Consider the following 24,731-nt stretch of genomic DNA (forward strand, 5'->3'; position numbering starts at 1 on the left):
TTTCTTCATAAAAAACTATACATTCATTTTTTTCAACTTTGTTTTGATAGCATTAAGCGAACCTTTCAAGTCTTTGCGAATTATTTCTATGATATCTGTAGATATTAGCAATGAAAGACCGATGAAACACCGATGAAAGCTCATGGGAAGAATACCAGTTATCAATATATTGTTATCCTGATCAAGTGGTCCGTCCATAAGAAAAATAACAACTTTTGTTGCCACTTAGCAATAATCTGATTTTAGTGTATTAGTCAACGCAGATTCTGTATATAAAATAGATTTCCCTATACAATTCTTACTTGAAAATGTTTTAAAACCAAATCTGACGCTTTTGCTACAAATGCATTGCTTCCGAATTTCTAAAACTGTAACAGGCAACCAGTGCTTCATAACTTGAGAGGTAAATCTATCAGTCTCCATTACAGTAAACTCACAAACTTCATTTGTGAAATAAAGTTCAAATAGTAGAAATCATTTTTGGCAATTTCCTGGTTGTACCCTGAAGCTTAAAGGATTGAACTATGTTAATTGGTGGTTTAGAAGTCCTTTTGGGTATGTATGAAACATCTAAAAGACCGTATTCTTCTTCTAAAATGTTACTCAACTCTTCACTTTCATTGAATATATCATTTTCAATCTCTTCATAGGTAAATATTCGCCTTTTTGTTGATAGTATTAAAAAACTTGCTTCTCTGCCATATTTAAAGTAGAAGTAAAGACGTGTGAAACAAGTGGTAAACAAGTAAAACTTGGTAAACAAGTGTGACATCAAGACGTGTAATTACTGATGACTAATAATGAAATGTAAAGAGATGCATGAAACCGTAAAATTACGGCAGGGACATTTGAAAACCACTTTCAACTTGCGTAATATTACGGGCAGGAACTGACCGATTATCAACATAAAGTTTTCGAATACTCAACTTTACCAGAACCAGTATAACGTTTAAATGCTGTTGAACTGATCTCTATTTTTAACCTTCGTTTTTGAAGAGTTTAATTGACTTTTGAATTTGATATTTAAAAACATCTTTTTTTTTGACTCGATTCAAAAGTCATTCAAAATTCAGCAATAACAATAATACATTTAAAATTAAGAAAAAAGGAAACTGTTTCCTTATACACAGGTGTTTTTCCTATCCATGATAAAAACTTAAGATAAATATACCTCAGCTTTTGCAACATCAGATATGCGATCAAATGCGATGGAAGCTTCTTCTTTTGCTGACAGCAGCTGTTTTAAAAGCGAATAAAAAAAAATTATTTAACATAAGAACTCATTAAAAAATACTAAAAAAAAAAAAATAAACAAGTAGCTTAACACTCATTTCTCAACTTAATTAAAACAAGTGGAAGTAACTTGATAATAAGGCTGGTGTTTAAGGAGGTATCCTTGCCATAAGTTTTAAACGCTAGTTAACTGTGGGAAGTTCCCTTCTGAAACTTAATAGAGAAAAATATGAAAAAAATTGAGTTGACATTTTTTAAATAAAATGGAAACTTGAGCTGTTACAGTTAAAAATGAATTGAGGTCAGTAATGGTTTTATAGTAGTTCAATCCTGATATTGATTATCAACCAACGCAAGCATGTGCTTATTTATGTGTACACTTCCTAACCAGTTCTTGTTTTTTATTAATAAACCAGGGCCCCTGTAATTGGGAATTTTTTATTTTGCTGTTTAACAATATGGCGCATCTTCTTTTGATTAATATGGGCAATAGGGTATGATTTGGTATGATAAGGTATAGTCATTAATATGATTTTCTGATAATGCTCCATCTAATTGATGGTTTTCCATTTTTTTAATTTTAAAAAAGTAATTATTCAATTTATTTGCTGATGCTAATGGTTTTTAATTTATTATTGAAATTTTTCAAAAGTTTTACAAGTGGAGTTGCAAAGTTTATTTTGTTCTTTTTACTTGTTAACCTAAAAAATGCTCCATATCAATATGCACCAAATTAAATATCTTTAGGATTGACAGATACAAGGAAGAAAACCAAAAGAAAAAGAGATTTGAAGCGAGATCTTTTCAAATTAAACTTGTGACTCAGTGCTGCAATAGTGTCAGGCTATTTTTTTTTCAAAAAGGTACTTAACTAAATTATCATAATTTTGACAAAAAGGTAACAATGTCATTTCTAGCATGTTAAAGTTAACACTGACCTGCTCTCTGTTTTTTGGTTTTGCTTTTTCCAAAGCTTTTGTTGCATTTTCTAACTCTACTAACTTGCAAGTACGTTGAAACAATGCATTCTAAAATTCATAAAACTTGTAAAAACTAATCCAACATAAAAAGTACAATTTATATTTAAAACTGCAACATTCTGCAAGTAAAAAACCCCCATGAAAAAGAGAACCATTAATATATATATATATATATATATATATATATATATATATATATATATATATATATATATATATATATATATATATATATATATATATATACAGAAACCAATTGGAAATTAATCAAAACTGTTTTGATCAAAACAAAATCTTATTTCAACATCAACAGGATTTTTTTTTTTGATGCACAAAGGAAATTTAAAGCAAGTTAAATTCTCACTGAGATTTTTACAAATTTTTGATTGAGAAAAAAGAAACTTGAACTAAATTATGACCTTTAGTAGGCTCTCTAGTAAGTTATAATGTAAGAAAAAAAAGATATATAACCAAACCTGACAGGACGCTAGGTATCTGCTGTACAACTCAAATGAAAATCCTGCGGTCTCTTCTGTGATCAAACTTGTTTTTTGACTGTTAACCTTTAAAAAAGAGAGCAAATTTAGAGACAAAAAATATGTAATATGGTTAAGTTGAAATAAAAACAAACTAAAATTTGTAAATTTTTTACAAGTGAGAAGTACTAAAAATGAGCAAAAGTAGGTCCTCCAAAAGTTGTCTCTTTATTTTTCTCCACACAAAAAAGTCCATAGGATTAAAATCTGGTGAGTTTGGGGGACCAACAATGAACTGACAAAAAACCAAGCTTTACACTTCAAACATTGGGTTACATTGAAAGATGCTTTTTAAAACATTCCAGCATTTATCTTTCTGAAAATTTTTGAAAAAATAAGAAAAACCAATCCCTCAACTAAAAAAGTTCATTATAGATGTTGGCTCACCATACTAAACAGGTGTGAAAGTGGTTAATAACTTGTATAAGTGAAAAAAATTAAATCTCAATTTTCAAGAAAAAAAAGACCTTTTAACTAAAACTGATTCAACTATGGTCTGTTTATCTTATAAATTGAGTCTCTTAACCAAGCCAATACTCAATCTTTGAAACAAGTTGAATTAAAAGAGCATTAGAGTAGGCAACCTTTGTCTTCTTTTATGTATTTCTGTTGACAATATCTATGATAAGCAAACTATTTTCACTGATTACAAGCCTTTAGTAATGTGTTTGAATTTGATTTCTAAACACTACACACTATGTATCTTGGAAGCTACAGTTTGTTTGAACGGCTCCTTTAAGAGATTAATGTGAGGCTCAACAGAAGGATTGGAGATGAGATTGAAAATGATAGAAGCATTTCTTATGATGACTTCAATCTGCCACAAACTAGTGAGTGATATAACAAAACTTCAAAAAAAAAAAAAAAAAAAAAAAAAAGAACATATGCTAAAAGTAAGGACTAGAAAAAAAAAAGCTTAGTTCTAATACTTGAATTTGAACCAAATATCACACGAGTGGAAAATTATGATAAAACTATGAAAAATTATCAATCAGATATCAGAGTACATAATTATCAAAGCAGTTGTGTTTGCAGCTATAAAAAGAATGATTACCCTATACAAGGGCTAAATACATCTCATGATATCATCTTGAATATTATCTTATGAAAATACTAATTCTGATAATCCCAATCATACTTTTGCTTTCTTTGATGGAAATACATAAAATTTATTTAGTGATTACACAACTTTTTCAGGGTACAACTCTAATAAACCAAACTATTTGTTACTAAAATGGACAGAAAAGGAATTTGAAATACTTACAACCACTCCATCAAGGACATCAGCAAATTGACTCATAAACCTTAGAATTGAACCAAGTATAATTTTTAAGTAAGGTAAAACAAAAAAAATAACAGGAAAATTTTTAAAAGAATTCTACACATTCTACAGCACATAAAAATGAAATGAAAAAAAAATCTCAACTTGAATTTCTAAAGAAATCCTCTGGAGGGATTAATATATACACATTCCTGATTGAAAAAAATGTAAAAATTGAAATCAAACTATTTCCTCTGAGAAAGAAAATTTAGTTTAAAAATTTTCTTTACTTAACACAAAAGAACAGCGTGTAAATTTTTACATCAAAAGTAAAGTTAATGTAAATTAATTCATCAACCTTAATAAAATGAGATAAATCAATCAATTTAAGTATATTTTTATGAACTTCCATTTTATTTCTGGGAAAGGGCTATATATTTTGCAAGTAAGAGTACAGAATTAAAAAAAAAAAAAAAAATCATTTTCTAGGAAAAGGCATTTGTCTTGTATGCAAAAATTGCAAATCATATTTTGCTGTTGGTTTTTTTTTTTTTTTTTAAAAAAAAAGCCAAATTCTGACAAAACTCACTATGACTGCAGAAAAACTGTTTTCTCTGCCTGTTAAAGTGCTCTAAACAACTCTATTCTTTTTTGATTGACAGTGTCACAAGATTATTTTCTCAAATCAACTTTACTGATCCCAGAGTTACAGTGTGTGGCTATTGTAGAACTTGACTTCAAAATAAAGTACAATGGAAAGATTGTCTCTCTGCCATCTCTTTTCAACTTTGACTTTATCAAAATTATCTGCAAACTTGGCCTTCTGAAACTAAATCAGAATTGCACATCCTACTAGCAGATTACTTCCACTTTTCTACAACTTGTAAAAAATTTAAAATCTTTTCTCTTCTGCTTTGAATAAATGTATAGTAATTTAAGTTGATACTTTGGTCTTATGATTTTTATCATAAATCTTGATTTAAAAGGTATTAGTTATTGAGATTACTTGATCAAAGAAGCTTTTCATTGAAAAACCAAAGTTGTCTGCTCAAGATTTATATCATGTTCAATCCAATACAGAACTGTCCAACACAAGATTTATAAAGCTTTCAAAAGGGAAGCAATATGTTCTCTAACCCTTATGTCAGTAGAGCATGTCTTTGAAAACTATGAAAACATCAATACACTGCTCATACTTATCCTCCCAGACAATCTTGGATTCATTTTCTTCTGTGACATGAAGGAATTATGGTCAAAAGCAGAGGAATTGCCAATCTCACTTCACATTAAACTCTGTAGTAGTTAGCTTGCAGGGAATGAGCTATTCAGTAGTAGTTAGTTTGCAGGGAATGAGTGTCGTAAGCTTCTCAAAAATATTGATATTTTGCAAAGACTTGCAGAGAACCATTGTGCTTTGTAGTACAGTAGCGTGCAAAAGTTTAGAAACACCTACTTTTTTTCAGTTTTTAATGCATAACTTTTCAAACTTTCTCAAATAACCTGAAATTTTTACCGAATGCGCTCTATATTATAAAATCCATTTCACAAAATTTTTAAAACTCACTGATCAATTAATTTTTATTGTTTTTTTGAAAAGGCTTCCGTGCAAAAGTTTAGAAACAGTATAATAACCCGCAACTATATCAGGTTTTTGTAAACAAAAGCATTATAAAAGGTCAAATTTTTTCTGAAATTTATTATTTGAATTAACTTGAGATACTTCAAAAACAATGAAGTATAACTAATTAAGAAATTATTTGTGAAATTTTATAATTCAATTACGTAGTGATATTTTAAAAGCATGGGAAAGGCTAAGGAAGTTTCAGATGAAATAAAGAAATTAATTATAAAAGCTGTGGGGAAAAAAATGACTTACAAAAGGATTTCTGAACTTTACAATGTTTCTAAACCAGGAATATGTCACATTATGAAAAGGTTTCGTCAGTGCAAAACTATTGAAAGCAAGCCTCGCTCTGGAAGACCTAAAGTTACGACTGAAAAGGCTGATAGATTATTAGTAAGGTTTTGCAAGAATAATCCTCGCATGAATGCTGTTGAACTTAACTCAATTATGCATCAGTTTCTTGGCACAAACTGTAGCGTTGATACAACTAAATGTTGATTACAACAAAATAATCTGTATGGTCGCCATCCAGTTAAGAAACCTCTTATATCTGCAAGAAATTTAAGAACCAGAATAAAATTTGCAAGAGATCATCTCAGTTGAACAGTTAATGATTGGTCAAAAGTCCTTTTCTCCGATGAATCAAAGTTTATGCTATTCAGTAGTGAAGGAATTACATATGTCAGACGTCCAATAGGAGACAGATTCAATCCAAAATATCAGTTACCTACTGTTAAACATGAAGGAGGAAATGTTATGGTTTGGGGGTGTTTTAGTCGTGACAACCTGGGTCCCATTCATTGCATAGAAGGTATTATGGACCAGAGAGTTTATTTAGGCATAATGAAGAACATTATGCTGCCCCATGCAAAGGACAAAATGAATCGCAATTGGATCTTTCAACAAGATAATGACCCAAAGCATTGTGCCAGATCTGTTAAGGAATATTTTCAATAAAAAAAAGTCAACGTTCTCGAATGGCCTTCACAGAGCCCAGATCTCAATCCCATTGAGCATCTTTGGGAGTACATTGACAGGCAATTAGTTGGTAGAAAACCAAACAACAAAGACAAATTATTTGGTTTGATTAAAGAATGTTGGTATAATATTCCTCAGGATGTTCTCATTAGTTTAGTTGATTCAATGCCTCGTCGCTGTGATGCTGTTTTAAAAGCAAATGGATATGCCACCAGATACTAACTTTTTTATTGAAATTATTTTATTAAAAAATTGTAAATTTTGAAAGTTTTAGTAAATATTTCAGTATTATAGAAATAAATGATCCAAATTCAGCTGTTTCTAAACTTTTGCACGGAAGCCTTTTCAAAAAAACAATAAAAATTAATTGACCGGTGAGTTTTAAATATTTTGTGAAATGGATTTTGAATTGTTATAATATAGAGCACATTCGGTAAAAATTTCAGGTTATTTTAGAAAGTTTGTGAAAAGTTATGCGTTAAAAACTAAACTTTTGCACGCTACTGTATTTCTGATCATTGATACTAAGAAAATTTGAACCTGTAGCGTCAGCTTGCTTTAGGAACCATCTTGATGACAGCTATGCTAAAAAGATCTTCAGCTTTCAGAGATCTTACTATCAGCTACAAAGAGCCAGTGTGACTACAAAAATCCACAGGATTGATACAACGAACCAGCTATAGAGTCTTTACACAATTGCTTCAGTTTGCACTGGGATAGGTTTAAATTGGCCTACTAACCACCCAGAGTATGGAAAGCAATTGGAAACATATTTATTAGATTTCAACAGCAAACAGTTGTAAAATAATGAAGAAAAATCTGTTTTGACTTTACAGTTTTTTAGAAGAAAATCACAAAGTTAGATTTTTGCTACCCTTTGATCAGTCAGGATATTTTTTCCTAATTTGTGTTATTTATTTCTGTTTATGTTTTGTTTGTCCTTTTATGTCTTTTTTTCAAAAAAAGATCTATTTTATTCTTATTTTGTGTAACTAATAAAACCTTATGCTAGAAACAAACAAAGATCAGAAATTCATGAAAATGAACTTAAAACAAATGAATTATATTAGATTTTATTTAGGATGATGAATTAATGTAGAAAACTTTACTTGTGCTGCAAAAATGCAAATACTTGCATGCTACCATTTCAACATTTTGTTCTAAGTAAAGGAAATTTTCAAACTAAATTTTCTTTCTCAGAAAAAATACAGAATTTGTCAGGTATTTATGAACATTTTTTAACCTTTTTAAAAATAACAAAATACATGTTTTATTAAAAAATTACATAGATACGCAAGCTGAATTATCACTTAATAATTTCGATAAATGAAATCCTCTATTGGTTTAATGACAACTTCCATTCAAGGCCTAAACCAACTGCAAGCGCATTTAAAATGCATTTGGTCTTTATCAATGTTGCCCATTACTGTGACAGTGGATACTTTTAGAGAATCTTTAATGCTGTGGGGGTGTTTACTAATGTCTCTCTCAACAATGCCCCACATATAATATTCCAATGGATTTAGGTCTGGAGAGTTTGGAAGCCACGTGTTTGGAGTCATGTGATCATAAAAATGGTCAACCATCTATTATTCAGTGTCTTGAGCCTTACGTGATGGTGCATAGCCTTATTGAAAAATTTAGAACCTTTCTTTTCTCACTCTGTCAATCCATGGCTTAACAACAGTACCCAAAACATCAATTTAGGCAGCAGAATTTACTCTTAGTCCTTTTTTGCTAACAACGCCTAAAACTATAACAGATACAGGAAACTTTGTGTGAATGACAGTTGAAACTTCGGAAGGGTCAACACATAGCCATCTGTCATTTCTTCTGTTCACCTTTTGATCTTATTCAAAGTTTCTTTCGTCTGAAATAAACCAAAGCATGTTTTTCTCATCAGGATGTTTCAGTTTAACAATCTTTTGGATCTCATCAAAAAACTCTCTTTGATGGTCTGTAGCATAAACTGGCTACTGCTCATCACATAAGAATTGCAGAAAAGATTTTCATGAAAAGTCTTCAAATTGTGTTTTCTGACTTTTGGGGGTTCTCATCAAAGATAGTCTGGACTTACTGAATAAATTCAGGTGTTAAAGTGTAGTCAGAGCATTGGTTATGCTTTTTAGGTTTAACAACTTTATAAAAATCACCATTGTTGTCTTTGAATTCCTTATGAATTTTAAAAATGAAAGATCGGGTAACTTTAAGAAATTGTGTAATTTGTGTATTGCTATGTTCTGCCTGTAATGCTACTATTACAGCATGTCTTTACATCTCTTATGTTAAATTATTATCTGCCATGACTAATTACATGCAATAATAGAAAAAAAAGGAATATGTAGAAATGTAAACAATATGGAATGTTCTCAAACGCCTGATGCACCATGTAGTTTGATTTCAACTTTTACATTTTTTTGAAACAAGAAAGTGTACATATTAACCCCTCTGGAGGTTTTCTTTGGAAATTCAAATTGAGATTTTTCTTCATTTTGGCCTAATGCGTTTAGAAAAATTTCAGAAGAACTTTAGATAAATTATTATACCGAACAATGTCTCTTGAGTGCTGAATATCATAGGTTGCAGAATTGCGTGACACCATAGCCAAATTTGAAATTTGGTTTCCTAATGCTGCATAATAAAAAAGTTACATGATAAAAAAGTTCTTTCATTTTAACTAAGCTTATTTATCTTTTAAAACAAAATTCAAAAAAACTAATACTATTTATTGGCACTCCAATGTATTTGAGGCCAACTTGGTTTCAATCCTACTCTAACCAAGTTAACTACAATTTAGAAAGTGATCTCAAATCGAAGACAAAAACAAAAAAAATTTGTTTGGAGATCTGAACTTCAAATGAAATTCCATGAAATATAAAATTGCTATCATTGTTTTTTTTTTTATCAAAAATTTAAAATGCAATTAAAGTTGATCAACTGAACAATCTTAAAAACTTTAACCAATCAAAACTTTATTTACATAAATTAAATTACATAAACTTTAATGGTTGTGGGTAATAAATTAAACAGGTTAATAAATCAGAGCACTACATAATGAAAAGTCATTTAACAAGACCAAATTTTTATGCTTAGATTACAGCACTGAATTTTTAATTGTCACAAGTTTGTTTAACAAAATATCACAGTCATAAAAAGTGCAAACTGGAGTTAGAGTAAAGAAAAAAAAAAAAAAAAACAAACAAAAAAAAAACAGTTCAGCAATTTTTTTTCATTTGCATTTATTTACAGTTAGAGAGATAAATATCAGAAACAAATTTTTATTGTGTAAAATTAAACTATGGAAAGTTATTTCAGATAAAAAGTAAGTTTCTGATAACAACTTAATTCAACAAATTTAATCAATATTTCAGATTTTAAAAAGAATTTATGTTAATAAATTTTCTTTAATAAAGCTTAACAAAACATCCAAACTTAACAAATTTTCAACATTAAATAAAAATCAAAACAAAGTTTTTGAGATCAAAATTTTCTTTCCATTAATTTTTGTGACTTTTAAAATTGAGTTGGATTACCATTGCTTTTAATGCAAGTCAATTTTGCATTGATTTAACCAACTTCTTTGTTGTGTTTGGATCAATTTGATTTCAAGCTTCTTGGAGCAAGATCTTCAGCTCTTCTTTTTTTTGTTGAGACATTGTACACCAGCATTTTAATCTAAAATAGCCCAAAGGTGTACAATTAGATTGAGATCTCAACTTTGAGCTGGCCACTCTAGTAACTCAATCTGCTTCTGAACGAAAAACTCTTTTACTATCTTTAACAAATACTTGGGGTTTTTGCCTTGTTGGAAAATAAAATATTTTCCCACTTGCAATTTTTGAATTCAACTCAGAAGATTTTTATTGAAAATTATCACATAGTTCCATCAAAAAACTCTAGCTTTCCTGTTCCATTTTAAGTCATTGATCCTCACACCATAATATTGGTTCCATTAAATTTTCCTGTTCCTTGAATGCAACTGAGTTTGAATGTTTAGCTTTACTTTTTGAGCTCGATTGGACTTCACAAAATTAAGTTTTAACATGTCAGTCCACAAAACTTTCTTCCAGAATGATAATGGCATGTTTTGATTTCTTAGCAAATGCAAGTCTTCACTCTCAATGGGCTTTTGAAAGGAATGGTTTTTTCAAAAAGGTTTGACACCTTTGGAACTGATAAACATTGTTTTCCTGCACCACCTTGACAATTTGTTAACTAGCTGAGTGTCCCTTTGTACTAATGGCTCCTTATGCCATTCTAGTTGCTTTTTGTATCAATCTGAATAACTTACCTTGTTTAAACAAATCAGTAGCTAAGTTGCACTGAGCTTGCAACCATTCCTTGGGTTTAACTCCCATTCTTAATGACTTCAATGACAAATCAAACAGCTTTGAAAAATATCAATCAACTATTAGTGGTTACTTATTATTTGATAATAAATCACCTTGAATTATTGCTAAGAATCTTTTTTTAATTATCACCCTTAAATCTTATACTCAGAAAATTTTGACAAAAGATAATTATCTAAACAAATAATATCTTCTAATAATATCTTTCATTGAGATTTTAAACCAATAAAACTATTTAATCTAATTTTGCTTTAGTTATCTGAAATCTTGATTAAATTTACTTTTAGAAGAATCAGTTTTCAAAAACTTATTTTTTTTTTCTGAAATTACTTGCCAAAGTTTATTTTTTGTAATAAAATTCATTTCTGTACTTATCTCTGTAACAGTAATGCTAAAACAAAAAATCTTTATACAAATGTGGCACTTTATTGTGGAGAATTACCTGCTCTATATAAAGGTGTAAAGCTTAATTTAAGAAAATCATTTGTAAAGGTGGCACTTTATTGTAGAGAATTACCTGCTCTATATAAAGGTGTAAAGCTTAATTTAAGAAAATCATTTGCAAATTAGCAAACTTTATAATTTTCAATTTAGTATAAAGGGAAAAAAAAAAAAAAAAAAATTATGTTTAGTTTGTGTTTACCCAAAAAACACAATTGGTGAAGAGTTCTTTTACATAAAAAATGCTGCGGACCTGCTTTTTTTTTTTTATATATATATAATGTTATTTTTGCATTTTGCATTTTGTTAGGGAAAGTGTTAACTTTTTTTTCTCATAAGAATATAATTTTTTTTAAACTCATATTTTTTCTAAACATTTATATAAAAGATCAAATGCAAATCCTCTGTTTAAATATCACACTGCCATCCAACCTGTTAAATATCAATCCACATTAGTTCAGTCAGGAATATAATTAAAGTAACAAATCTTTCAAAAGCAATTTATTAAAAGTTACTTAATACATACATTGTGTTATGGTATTTTAATTTTTGCTTTGTTTAAAAAATCTGCATACTTATACAGGGTTGCCACCGTTATTAAAGAACAAAATTCCCTGATTTTCCCTATTTTTTTTACTAAAATTTCACTTTTTTCTCCCTGATTTTCCCTGATTTTTTGCTAAAATTTTGCTTATCTCCCCCTGATATTTCCAGCATTCAAACACCCAAACTTAACTTCCAAACCAAACTTCTTCATTAACCCCAGAGCATTTTTATCTCTAAAAAAAAACAGATACTATAATCCCCCAATGAGTAATGAACCAATCAATTTGTTTGAAAATTAAAATAAATAAACAAAAGCAGAATCCCATCAACTTGAACTCTGAAGGGGTATACATACATACATACATACATACATACATACATACATACATATATATATGTGTATATATATATAAATATATATATGTATGTGTATATATATATATATGTGTGTATATATATATATATATGTGTGTATATATATATATATGTGTGTATATATATATATATATATATATATATATATATATATATATATATATATATATATATATATATATATATATATATATATATATATATACATACACATACATATGTAAGCAAATGTAAACGCAATCTTATTTATTTTCTTTAAAAATGCTAAACATTAACCCTGGTACGCTGAAAAAGGAAAATTTTTATTAGAAAATATTTCAAAACATTAAAGAAAAATTAAAAGCTCCCTGATTTTCCCTGATTTTTTCCAAAATCAACTATTCCCCCCTGATTTTCCCTGATTGTATCTAAATTTCCCTGAATTTTCCTGATTTCCCTGATTTGGTGGCAACCCTGTTATATGCATAAATATAAATACTTACATGCATACTTAAATTATTATATTAAATCTGTATACTTAGGTACGCATGTAAACTGAGAGCGTTTATATATTTTATGAAATATATGCTATAAATGTATGCTATAAATATATGCTACAAATATATGCTTATACAATCAGAAGTTTGAAGTATATAAAAATTTTCCAATACATAAAAACAATTAAGAAGATTTCTTTTTAGATTTATTGAGATGCAACAAGATTCCTACTAATATCATCAAATTATGAATACCTTCTGCATGGTTTGATTATATTATAAATCCAAAGTCAAAATAAAAATAAAAACCTTTTAGAGTTGCTTTTTCAATTTGTAGTGTGTTAAGGCTCAAACTAATATATTGCTAAATACTCAGACTCAATCTTTGAGTTGGCATTTGATAAATTTTCCTGAAAATACTTTTTAAAAAAGGCTGACGATAAAGTGAAACTTTTTTTCTTTACTCACCATTAACACCAAATACTCTAGAATTTATAAATGATATACACAAAACTGCAGAGTTTATATAACATATACATCAAATAAAAAATGACATTAAATTTATGAAACAAATGTAACTAAATTTACAAAAAAAATGTTATTAAATTTATAACTTATTTCAAATGATATTGATGCACCTTACAGCATTTTTAAAAAAGCAGCAACTTAAATATAAATTGATTTTAAATTTCTTTTAAAACAAATTTTTACTTTAACATAAACTTTCAATAAAACAATTTAAATCTTCAAATTTGTTTTTATATTTACAGCATATATTTCATAAAGTTTTTATACTTCACAGACTGCCACAATCTTTTTCATTTTCTATACTTTAAAAAAAATACTCAAGCCTAAGTAAACTAAATAATGTAGATGGAAAATCTAATACCCAAAATCAATAAAAATTATATGAACATATTATTAAATATAAAACTATATGAACATACTACTAAATATAAGCTAAAATATATTTTAATAGCTAAATTAAAAAAAAACAACAACAGCTGAAAGAAATAATTTTTTCCAACCTAAAAGTAACAACTATTGAGCTTTTAGAAATACTAGTGAATCCTAGCATTCCAATAAAAACCAAAACTGACTCGAATGGGTATCAGACCCTGAGAAGAGCAAAAAATGTTAATACCCCCCGTGAAAAACCTCAGTTAAAAAATTTTAAATATTGGTTCTATCATTTTCTGAAACCAAAATAGGAAACTGATAATCCAACACTTTAAAGGCTCTGTTTTTGAATAGTACAGAAAACCAGGGATGGGGAATCAGGGGAAAGAGTTGAAGAAAACTATCAAATCAAGTAAAATTTGCCTAAAACAAAGATTCTTCACTCTGAATCACCTTTTGCAAAGATAGTTTTACTCTGAGCCAACTACTTAAATGCCACATTAAAAGAAAAAAGCCTAATTTACATTAAACATTCTGTATATATAAAAAATCTATATATGAAAGATTAGAAATAATAACTTTTGAATGTAAATTGCAAAAAGTCAAGAAAAGTTTACACAATTTTACCTTTCTCTGATTGAACCATCTTTTCCTTTGCCTACAAAAAAAACAAAAACGAAAAAAAAAAAAAGCGAATTTTAAGATTCTGTGTGAGAAATTCAAATATTAAGTCATAAAATTTTGCAGTGTGACTGTTACACAAATATTGGTAAATACCTTGTTTAAAAATGTCAACATGTTTGAAAGTTTTTAATAATGGACCAATGTGACAAATGTCTAGAAGAACTATCTTGAGAACAGTATTTAGAAACTTGAAGAAAATGAATCTCTTTAAGTAAAAAGTTGGAACAGCTAGCCAGAAATGTTGTAAAAAAACCATAAGATTTATTCAAAATATTCTTCAAAGTGACATATAATCATCTGGCAAGCTTCATAGTAAATTACCTAATGAGCAACTCATCAAGTTAGTTTACAAACTGTTAGATAGTATGTTAGATAGTATGTGCACAAGGCGGTGCAACCAAAGTTCACAAAGAAGAAAGAGTAAAATAGTTTCAAAGTGATATAAAAACAACTAAATATTATCAGACATAGTCTGGGGAACCATCACTGATAAGGAAACATCAGATTTACAGATAATTTGTGGAAATATTAAGACCAAAAAATATTTAGAAATACTCAAAGCTCAAAAAATCAAAAATTCAACAACTTAATGGTAAGAACTTTACATTTGTTTAAGATAGAACAACTTGTCACTTTTTGAGAGTAATGACTTAGCTAAAATGTTTAAAATGGAAAGTTCCATAATGGTCCACCAACAGCACAGACATATCAAACCCACATAAAATGTGTGTGTGTGTGTGAGGGAGGGAGGGGGTGGTGGTGATCAAAAGTTGTTGAGAGGAGGCAGCAAAATATACTAAAATTAGAGAACTTTGTAAAAGAAACCTGAGAAAGTCTTACATAACACAATCTTAGATTATTAGTTATTAGTAAGACCAAAAGAAAAGATAAATGAATTAATACCAGTAGCAATATAACAGGCTATTTAATTACATATTACTTTGGTAAGATTTTAATAACATTTCAAGAAAATTAAATGAAGTTATAGTTTTTTACTTATTTAGCAAAAGATCATTAATAAATGTTATGATTATTATGTAGATACTCTTCTAAAAGTGTAGATTTCTAATTACATATTAAAACAAGAAATAATAGAGATATTTATAGGCAGCCAATACCAATTGCATTTGTCTACTAACTTGTAAAATATTTAAAAAACATAATGCAATTGTCAAATTATTTCAATTCAAATACGTGCTATACATTATAATACAACATCTATTGTAAAATAAATTACAATACATAATACAATATGTAATATATAATGCATTATTTATTATATGTAATATAAAACACAATATATTATATAAAAAAAAACATATGCTGTATCATATTGTATAATGCAGTATTGGTTTTAAAATCATGAAAAACCTACCACTGACTGATAAATGAAATTTAAATAACACAACAACTCACAAGATAACATTGCCTTATCTGAAGAAGTAAGGCATTAACATTGTCTCGTTTTTTTTGGAAATCCTCATCAATATCCTATGGAGGTAAAAATAAAAGTATAAGGAATGAGTATATAGTTACTTTGTTTCCTACCTTTTTTTTAAAAAAATTCTTTACTAACCTTTATTCACATATTTAAAATTATTCAACTCATCAAATTCAAAAGGCTTAAAGCTTAGGAGTATTTTTAATAGTGCAGTTATAAAATGGTAAAAACAAAAAATTTCAAATAATAAAACAAAAAGCAAAAAAATAAATACTTTATGAGCATGGTATCGAGCACTGTCTACTAAGACTGCTAATGAGTTCATTACTCCTCTCTTTACAGCAATACGGGCAACAGGCTAGAAACAGAATTAAAAAAAAAAAAGACTCACATAATAATTATTATCATTTATGAATAAAGCAACTAGTGTGGATTAAAATAAGTACTGAAATGGACTACAAGATATTTAATAAGTACTGAAATGGACTACAAGATATTTAACTTATATAAGACACTAAGTTACTTATGTAAGGTATAAGCATAAAATGTAAAATGGTTGAGCAAAATTTTCAATGTAACTCCATATTCAAATGTTTAAAAACAATTAACCATCAACATCATTCTCCACTTTTTATGCTTAGCAACAATAAAGATATTATTTCTTATGCTGCTTCTAACTTTTGAAGCGTAACACTAATTTTTGACATTTTCCAAGAAATAAAAAGTTTATTTAAAAATTTTCTGCACAACAAATGACATAAGAAGTTGAATATAATACACCAATGTTCAGTTTATTCCTTCTAAGTTCATAAAAAGAAATCTGCAACTTATCTTGTGGGTAATTCCATGTCAATTGAGCCAGAAAATTTCAAAAATGTCACCATACATCTCAGATTTTGCTGATTTTTATACAGTTGAGAGTACTTAGTAAAACAAGAAGTTCTTGAAAATTTTAGCTTCTAGCTACAAGAGGATCCTGAAATATGATCATTTTACTTTCAACTGATCTTGGCCAGGCCCCTCTTGACCTCTCAAAATTGAGACCTTTGTTTAAAGGTTCCAAGTCACATAGCTTTAAAAATATTTGATGTTTTGACTTAAAAATTTTTACCTGGCTATTTTTAGGGTTGAAGAATCCAATGAAATAATCAATATTATAAAAATATATTTTTAAGTACCTGTAGTTATCAATTTAAATAAATTTAGGCAATTTTTTGTATACCTGATTTTGATGCTCAAGAAACCTGCGTGGCCTTGATGATATCAACAAAAAAAATTTTACACATTATTCTAAATTTTATGATCTTTCAGAAAACATAAGAATTTTGATCTGCAAGTATATGGATTTCCATATATGGATAAGTGGGGCACAGGCCCCACCTTTTTGTAGCGGAATCTTGCAATACATTTTCCACTACCTTTCAGACTAGCTAGAGCTATCAAAATTTCTGTATTTATATAGTGTCAATAAACTAGCATTTTAAAGTTAAAAAAGGGCCCAAGACACTAGGGGAGGGAGCTGGGGGCATGTGCCCCACTTTTTTGAGCAGAATCTTGAGATGGATTTTTCACTATCTTCTAGACAAGCTGCAGCTCTGAAACTTTCAGCATTTGTGTAGTCCTGATGAACATGCGTTAAAATTGTTTCAGGTCAGACGACCGGATGGTCCATGGGGATGGGGCACCTGGGACCATGCCCCACTTTTTTTCTCAAAAAAACTTTTTTTTTTTTAAACACATAAATGTGTCTTAAACTTAAGATAACTTTCAAAATATTGTATTAAAAATTTTTTATTGCTTTATACTTGTTCCGTTTTACTTCATTATTTACAAAATAAAATACAAAAAAAAGAAAGTCAAGATAATGTTAAAATTAGCTTAGACGCATCGACGGTCAAAGTATAAAAATGTCCATTTGTTGTTACAGGTGCATCAATTATACAAGTTATGTTGGTAATTGGCACCCAACACTCATCTACTCTAGATGGCCAGAAAAGTTTATTAAAAGGACCATGCGGGTGCATAAATGTTACCATAACATCTTGCTCTATATTATCAATTTCATTGATCATACCAATCCAGTCAAACGCATCATATTTACACATAATGAATTCACCCAATTTCAAGGCATCAATGTTAATTTGCTGATGATTTTGAGAAATTTGAATACCAGAAAAAGAAAAAATGCCTGTTATATGAACATCTTCACTTGTTCGTTTAAAACTAAAAGTATCTACAGACTCTGGTTTAAATTGATGATAGCTCCTAGTTCCAGGAATTGTTCTACTTAGCTCAAAACGTGTTTTCAAAGTGGTGCGCAATTCTGTCAGTCTTTCTTTTTCAATCTTGAAAAAAATAATCCCTTTAATATTGTTAGTACAGTAGTCAAACATTTTGTTACAATTCAATATCTGGTCATTTATGGGCCTTTGTAGACTTGCATTTGTAGTTAATCGTTTTACAGTGCCACCAATACCATCACATGGTGACTTACCATGACTTGTAGCAAAAAATGTCCACTCTGCATCAATGTTAAAATCATTTTTATGGAGACAGATATTGTAAAGGTTTTTGTGATTTTTATACTGTGCAGTACGACCATCAGAAAAATAAAGAATCTTTGAAATTTTAGGATGGTATTCTTTTAAATAGTTAACTATTTGTGTTTGAACTTCATACACAAAACCAGTGTCATGCTCATTATTTTCTGACATGAAGCAAAACGATTTTTCTTCAAGTTGGTCATTTTTGTTTAATAAATAGAGGGCGACAGGGTGTAATGTGCATTGACTTTTGCACCAATGGTAACTTTGGATTTCATCTTGAATCACAAAAGTGAAGTTTTCTGCAAAGTCACCTAAAACAATACAGCAGTCTTTTGCTAAATTTTCCTTTTGTTGCTTTAGGTATCTTGCTTGACATTTTGCAATGTAGGAATGAGCTGTTAACTTGTTTATTGCCTCTGATAACATCAATTTGTATTCTTCCATTGTTGTTGTCTGATAGATCAATGTTGTTCTGTCTGTTTTCTGCCACTGATTGAATGACACCTCCTCGTCATTGTCAATTAGTTGTGCATCCAGAAACTTCTTTAAAGAAACTATACCTGTACAGTTCGGACATCGATGAACCATGCACTCGTTACTTGTCACATCACAAACAACTTTTATCATCAGATCTTTGTAAGTACATTTTATTTGTATAGCATTGGTCAAGAGTATTGCATTTTGATGGAGGGTACATACACAAACAGAATGAGTGCCTGATGCTCCAACAGTTATACACCATTTTGGTCTTAAACTGCAAAACTTAGAAAATCCAATAACTTCTTGAGGATATTTAGTTTTAAAAGAAACGTAAAGTTCTTTAGGATTACATAAAATAAGGCGCTTTTGCATGTGTTGTTTTCTACCAATACTTACGTAATCTTTTTTACCAGGCATTTGTCTAGTAATTTCATCATCATGGTATACATTGTTGACTCTATTTAATGTTATTTCTGAAAATATTTTTCCTTTCTTAGTGCCTGGAACTGAAAAAATCCCACTTATTTTCTTTAGTTTGTGCGCTTTTTTAATTTTTATATAGTGACGTTGAAATATCTTGCAGCAAAATTTCTTGACCAAGACTCGGGTGTAAATGTTAACAACTGAATTTTAGTTTTTTGGTCAGAAACAGTTAACTTTTCTTTTATTTCTGCTGTTAGTTTGTCTAGATCATCGTATTTTCTTTTGTCAATAATTTTCGTATGAGGAATTTTATGTTTCAGTTCTTCTTCCCTAACATTACATACTTTTGAAATATGCTCTTCATACTTTGAAATTGTTTTCATAACTTTTCTTTTAGCAACAGATAACCGTTGATGCTTTGGAATGCCATGAAGTTTTATGGGGATACACCTATTGCTTCCAAACTAACATTTAATGCCTCTCGTGACTTTTCAGAAGTACCACATGAAATAGATTCTTCAAGTTCACAATTATCTTGTTCATGAAATTTACTGATTATAGCATCAAAGCAGCTCCGACAAAGTTGTTATCCAGGCACAACATTTGGAAAATTAGTTCTCAATTGTTTTGCCATGTCTAATGTTATTACATGACTCCCTGAAATGAAAAGAACAATTTGATTTTAGTAATTACCTATCAATATGAAAATTATTTGTACTTATTTCAATATATAATGCATAACCAGAATTTAATTTCATTTTTTAATTTAATTATTCAAAAAAGATTTTACAATAATTTTTTATCAACAATATCTATCTTTGATTACTTTTCTTTTTGATTTATGCTTGTCCAATAAATTACAACATTTTGTGTGCTTCTTTTCAAAGTGTGTACCAAAAATCTTTGCATGATGAAGGCAGATTGTTAAAATTTTATCATCTGTTATTCCAGATATCCAAATAAATTCTTCTCTGGCATCTTCTCTATAGCAATCAAATTTCTTTAAATCAATCTTTCTACAATAACTTAGTTAACTTATGACAAGTATCATTTAACTTTTTTCCAAAATCACATGAATCTATTCTTACTGTAACACTAAAAACAATCTGAGATTAATATAAAATGAGAAACCAATAGTATATAATTTAATGAAAGCAACTTAAGTTTCTTAAAACATTTTAAGAAAGATTATTGAACATAGAATGATCAAAACCAAATGGAACAAATATAAATCACAAAAATTTGGGAAGCAATGTTATCAAAGAAATGTTTAAAAATGAAAATCTAAGAAAAAAATTTGAAGGCTAGTTTTAAAGTTATCTTAAATAAGTTTAAAAAAAAAAAAAATTTTTTTTTTGAGAAAAAAAGTGGGGCATGGTCCCAGGTGCCCCATCCCCATGGACCATCCGGTCGTCTGACCTGAAACAATTTTAACGCATGTTCATCAGGACTACACAAATGCTGAAAGTTTCAGAGCTGCAGCTTGTCTAGAAGATAGTGAAAAATCCATCTCAAGATTCTGCTCAAAAAAGTGGGGCACATGCCCCCAGCTCCCTCCCCTAGTGTCTTGGGCCCTTTTTTAACTTTAAAATGCTAGTTTATTGACACTATATAAATACAGAAATTTTGATAGCTCTAGCTAGTCTGAAAGGTAGTGGAAAATGTATTGCAAGATTCCGCTACAAAAAGGTGGGGCCTGTGCCCCACTTATCCATATATGGAAATCCATATACTTGCAGATCAAAATTCTTATGTTTTCTGAAAGATCATAAAATTTAGAATAATGTGTAAAATTTTTTTTGTTGATATCATCAAGGCCACGCAGGTTTCTTGAGCATCAAAATCAGGTATACAAAAAATTGCCTAAATTTATTTAAATTGATAACTACAGGTACTTAAAAATATATTTTTATAATATTGATTATTTCATTGGATTCTTCAACCCTAAAAATAGCCAGGTAAAAATTTTTAAGTCAAAACATCAAATATTTTTAAAGCTATGTGACTTGGAACCTTTAAACAAAGGTCTCAATTTTGAGAGGTCAAGAGGGGCCTGGCCAAGATCAGTTGAAAGTAAAATGATCATATTTCAGGATCCTCTTGTAGCTAGAAGCTAAAATTTTCAAGAACTTCTTGTTTTACTAAGTACTCTCAACTGTATAAAAATCAGCAAAATCTGAGATGTATGGTGACATGGCCTGGCTCAATTGACATGGAATTACCCTTGTATTAAGTAATAAGTTAGCTTTTAAAAATGACCCTGAACAAAAATAAATTAAAATGTAGTGTAATAAGTAATGTAAGAAATGAAAACAGTGCTATTACTACATGTATTTTTCCACTTCCATCTTTAATGCTTCAAAAAATCATTGTGTATTTTATCTTATAAAATGTGATTTATTAACATTAATGATAAACAATCAAATAGAATTTTATGAACTTATGTTTTACATAAAAATTACCTCATCTTCTGTCAAAAATCTTCTGAGGTTTTCATCATCCTTAAACACAGTATGATTGGCAATATCTTGCAAGAATCTAACAAGTTTTAAAGCTTATAATATTAACTTGAATGAAACTAACAACATTAAAAACCTATAGCATAATCTTAAATAAACTGATCCTAGTTGAGTGAATCAAACAAAATTTTTAAAACCTACGATAAAAAACTATGAATAAAACAAATTCACATATTTTAAATCTTAAAAAAAATTTTTTTTAAGATTTTCGTAATTTTTGTAGGCAAGTAAGTAGTTTAAAAAAAGCATAAAAAATAACATTTCTCTTATTACAATTGTACATTATTAATTTGTAAAGATGCTAATTAAATTCAAACCAAATCTATTAGTTAAAACCAAACAAATAAGTACTTGGAAAAGCAAAGAAGCATACAGCATTTATTAATAGTTATTGCAAAAGGTTTACACAATGCCACACCAGAAGAGAATTCTGGGTATTTGTCATGATGAAAAAACATTAATAATTTGTGAAATTGAAAAATAAAATTAAAAGTTGTAGGAAGGATTCAATTATTAGGTTTCAGTTCAAAAATGCCTAAGCTGTTGGGCATTATATTAGTTTTTTTAAAAGAAAGCCATATATAATTCTTTTATATTTTGAATGGAATATTTGAAAGAACAGTGTCATGTTTTTATTTAAAAGAAAACAACAAAACTTTTATCATTAAAAAAGTAGATCTGCTTGGAAAACAGCTATAATTACTCTTTAGCTTTTAAAAAAAATCTAAATGTGAATAAATGCCATCAAAAAAATTAATTTAAAATCAAATAATGAATGCAGATGAGAGAGAGTTTCATGGAATTAAAGTGTAATGAGTGAATAGCTGTTGATACAAATTTGATCTTTTCCATGTAATGCACCTACCAAGAACTTAAACTCCTTAACATCTAAGTAACAATAAAGAACATTATCTTTGTCTTTTTTGCATTTAGGCTTGTTGATAAGTAACAGCTATAAACAATCTGCAATCGCTGCAATTTCTACTGTATTTAAGATTTACAAAAAAAAAATATAGTTGATGAAAATGAGTTTGTTAAGAAAATGTCCCATTATAAAATGAAGTACTAAAATTACTCCACATGACTATCACACAACTAATTTTAAAAAAAAGTACTAAAACTACTTGATCTGACTAGCACATTAATTTTAAACTCAAAAAGAACTTTGCAGGTTTGTAAAAGTGTTATGTAAAAATAAATAAATAAAAAATATAGAAAAAATTGTTTCACACTTAAGCTTGCTTTGAATGACAACAAAGTCACCTACTTTTCTAGCCTTTTGCAATCTTGTAAGTATCCATCAGCAGACAGTATATTTGAAACTAAAAATATAAAACTACTATTACAAAAGAAAACTTTGAAAAAAATGTTAAATCAGTAATATACCAATAACAAAGGAACATAAGACATTTACGTAGGACAAACATTTACACAGTGATAATTTACTTCTTGCTAAAAGTCAGTTGGAGAAAAAATAACCTTCAGGAACTTTGCTAAAGGTTATAATTTGAATTGTATATAATTTGTATATAATTTAAATAATAATTTTTTTCAGTATAAAAATTGTTTTTTTTATTAGTACAAGTTAAGTCATTTACAACTCATACATTACATAAATATTATTATAAGTTGGTAATTCTTCAAAAACACCTACAACAGAAAGGATATCTATTAGTAAAAGAAAAGACATATTGAGCATATGATGCATAACTTATTTTTAAATTCACATATTAGATACAACAGGTTAATGCAGCGCTAACATGAAAAAACTGTAACAAAATTACTAATTAAGTTTACAAATGCAAACATTGTGCAGGGTGAGCTTAGATTAGTGCAATTAGCTTCACATTTATTTTCTGAGCTCATAGAAACTAGACTTCCCAACTTTGGTTTCTAGGTCCTCCTCTTTGATTATCTGATATGCCCTTAAAATTACTTATGTTTTGTGATCATTTGTTCTCCATCCTATTTGGATGGAGAACAAATGATCATAAAACAAAAAGAGATTTATGAAATTTATATATGATAAATTTTAACAACTTTACCTGGGCTTTTTGGTTTCAGTTTTGATTCAACTGTTTCAGGAATAATAATCGGCTTGTTAGGAATTGGAGGTACCTATGAGCAAAATTTATTTTCTTACATACAGTAAAAAAAAAACAAGGCAACTTACTTTTATACTATAAGTTATAAATTATTATCTAAATTAAATCTCAAACTTTTTATGTTGCAGAAAATCAAAAATTAATCCCATTTTTTTAACCCTGTTAAAATTTTGTTATTTTCCCCTATTAAAAATGTCTTTTTTTTTCCCAACTTAGGTTTTACTTAATAAATGATAACTACAATATGAAAAGAATTTGAAGAAGAAAAAACATTTGACATCCATCTAAACAAAAATCACACACAGTTGAGTCACACACTAATTTCTTGGTTCTTGGTAAAGTTGAGTTGCACACTAATTTCTTTGTTTTAACCTTTGTTTAAAAGCCTTTGTTATAACCTTTGTTTTAACAAAAATGTTTTAACCACAAGATCTTAAAATTAGGAGTAATACAAGCATCTACACGAGAACAAATCCTGACGATGCAATCAAAAATGCTTGAAAAGCTACTGTATGAAAATTTTTGTTTGGTTCTGATAAATTTAATTGGCTAAGGAACATATAAGCACTATCCAAACAAGTTAGATGGGGGCAAAAAACCACTAACTTACAAACTTACTGGGAAAAAATTTTTTGAAAAAAAAGTGGAAAACCTTAAATTGAATTAAAGTTCATAAGTAGATTTCAAAATCTCATCAGAATCTATTTTGGTGCACAACTTCAACTGAAAACCTCTAAAAAAGAGCAATGAGTAGATGCTTTTATGGTTTACTTATAAAATTTGAACATGATTCACTGAAAGTGCATTCTGGAGAGCACTTTAACTTATCACATG

General features: G+C 28.7%; 2 protein-coding genes across 2 annotated transcripts in view; both read right to left on the reverse strand.

Moving 5' to 3' along the window:
- The window catches only part of LOC149885357 (sorting nexin-5-like), a 34,012-nt gene that overhangs the window by 7,623 nt on the left and 1,658 nt on the right, over positions 1-24,731 (reverse strand). The window contains exons 3-13 of the mRNA XM_090095692.1: positions 23,838-23,910; positions 23,060-23,114; positions 21,736-21,811; positions 16,099-16,182; positions 15,800-15,874; positions 14,327-14,357; positions 9,159-9,243; positions 4,014-4,053; positions 2,690-2,776; positions 2,172-2,261; positions 1,172-1,237 (exon numbers count right to left, since the gene is read on the reverse strand). Of these exons, the coding sequence (XP_089951818.1) occupies positions 1,172-1,237; positions 2,172-2,261; positions 2,690-2,776; positions 4,014-4,053; positions 9,159-9,243; positions 14,327-14,357; positions 15,800-15,874; positions 16,099-16,182; positions 21,736-21,811; positions 23,060-23,114; positions 23,838-23,910 (762 nt within the window). The remainder of the gene's footprint in view (positions 1-1,171; positions 1,238-2,171; positions 2,262-2,689; positions 2,777-4,013; positions 4,054-9,158; positions 9,244-14,326; positions 14,358-15,799; positions 15,875-16,098; positions 16,183-21,735; positions 21,812-23,059; positions 23,115-23,837; positions 23,911-24,731) is intronic.
- Positions 17,551-20,563, reverse strand: LOC149885360 (uncharacterized). The gene has a single exon (XM_090095691.1). The coding sequence runs from the start codon at positions 19,265-19,267 to the stop codon at positions 17,681-17,683; it is 1,587 nt and encodes a 528-aa protein (XP_089951817.1). The 5' UTR covers positions 19,268-20,563; the 3' UTR covers positions 17,551-17,680.

Source organism: Hydra viridissima, unplaced genomic scaffold (genome assembly GCF_058129835.1).
Source record: "Hydra viridissima isolate aposymbiotic clone 2 unplaced genomic scaffold, HvirCarnegie_v1 scaffold_8, whole genome shotgun sequence".
NCBI lineage: Eukaryota > Metazoa > Cnidaria > Hydrozoa > Anthoathecata > Hydridae > Hydra > Hydra viridissima.

Excerpts from the sequence above, each read along its gene's own strand:
- LOC149885360 (XM_090095691.1), bottom strand. The coding sequence starts at position 19,267 with ATGCCTGGTAAAAAAGATTACGTAAGTATTGGTAGAAAACAACACATG.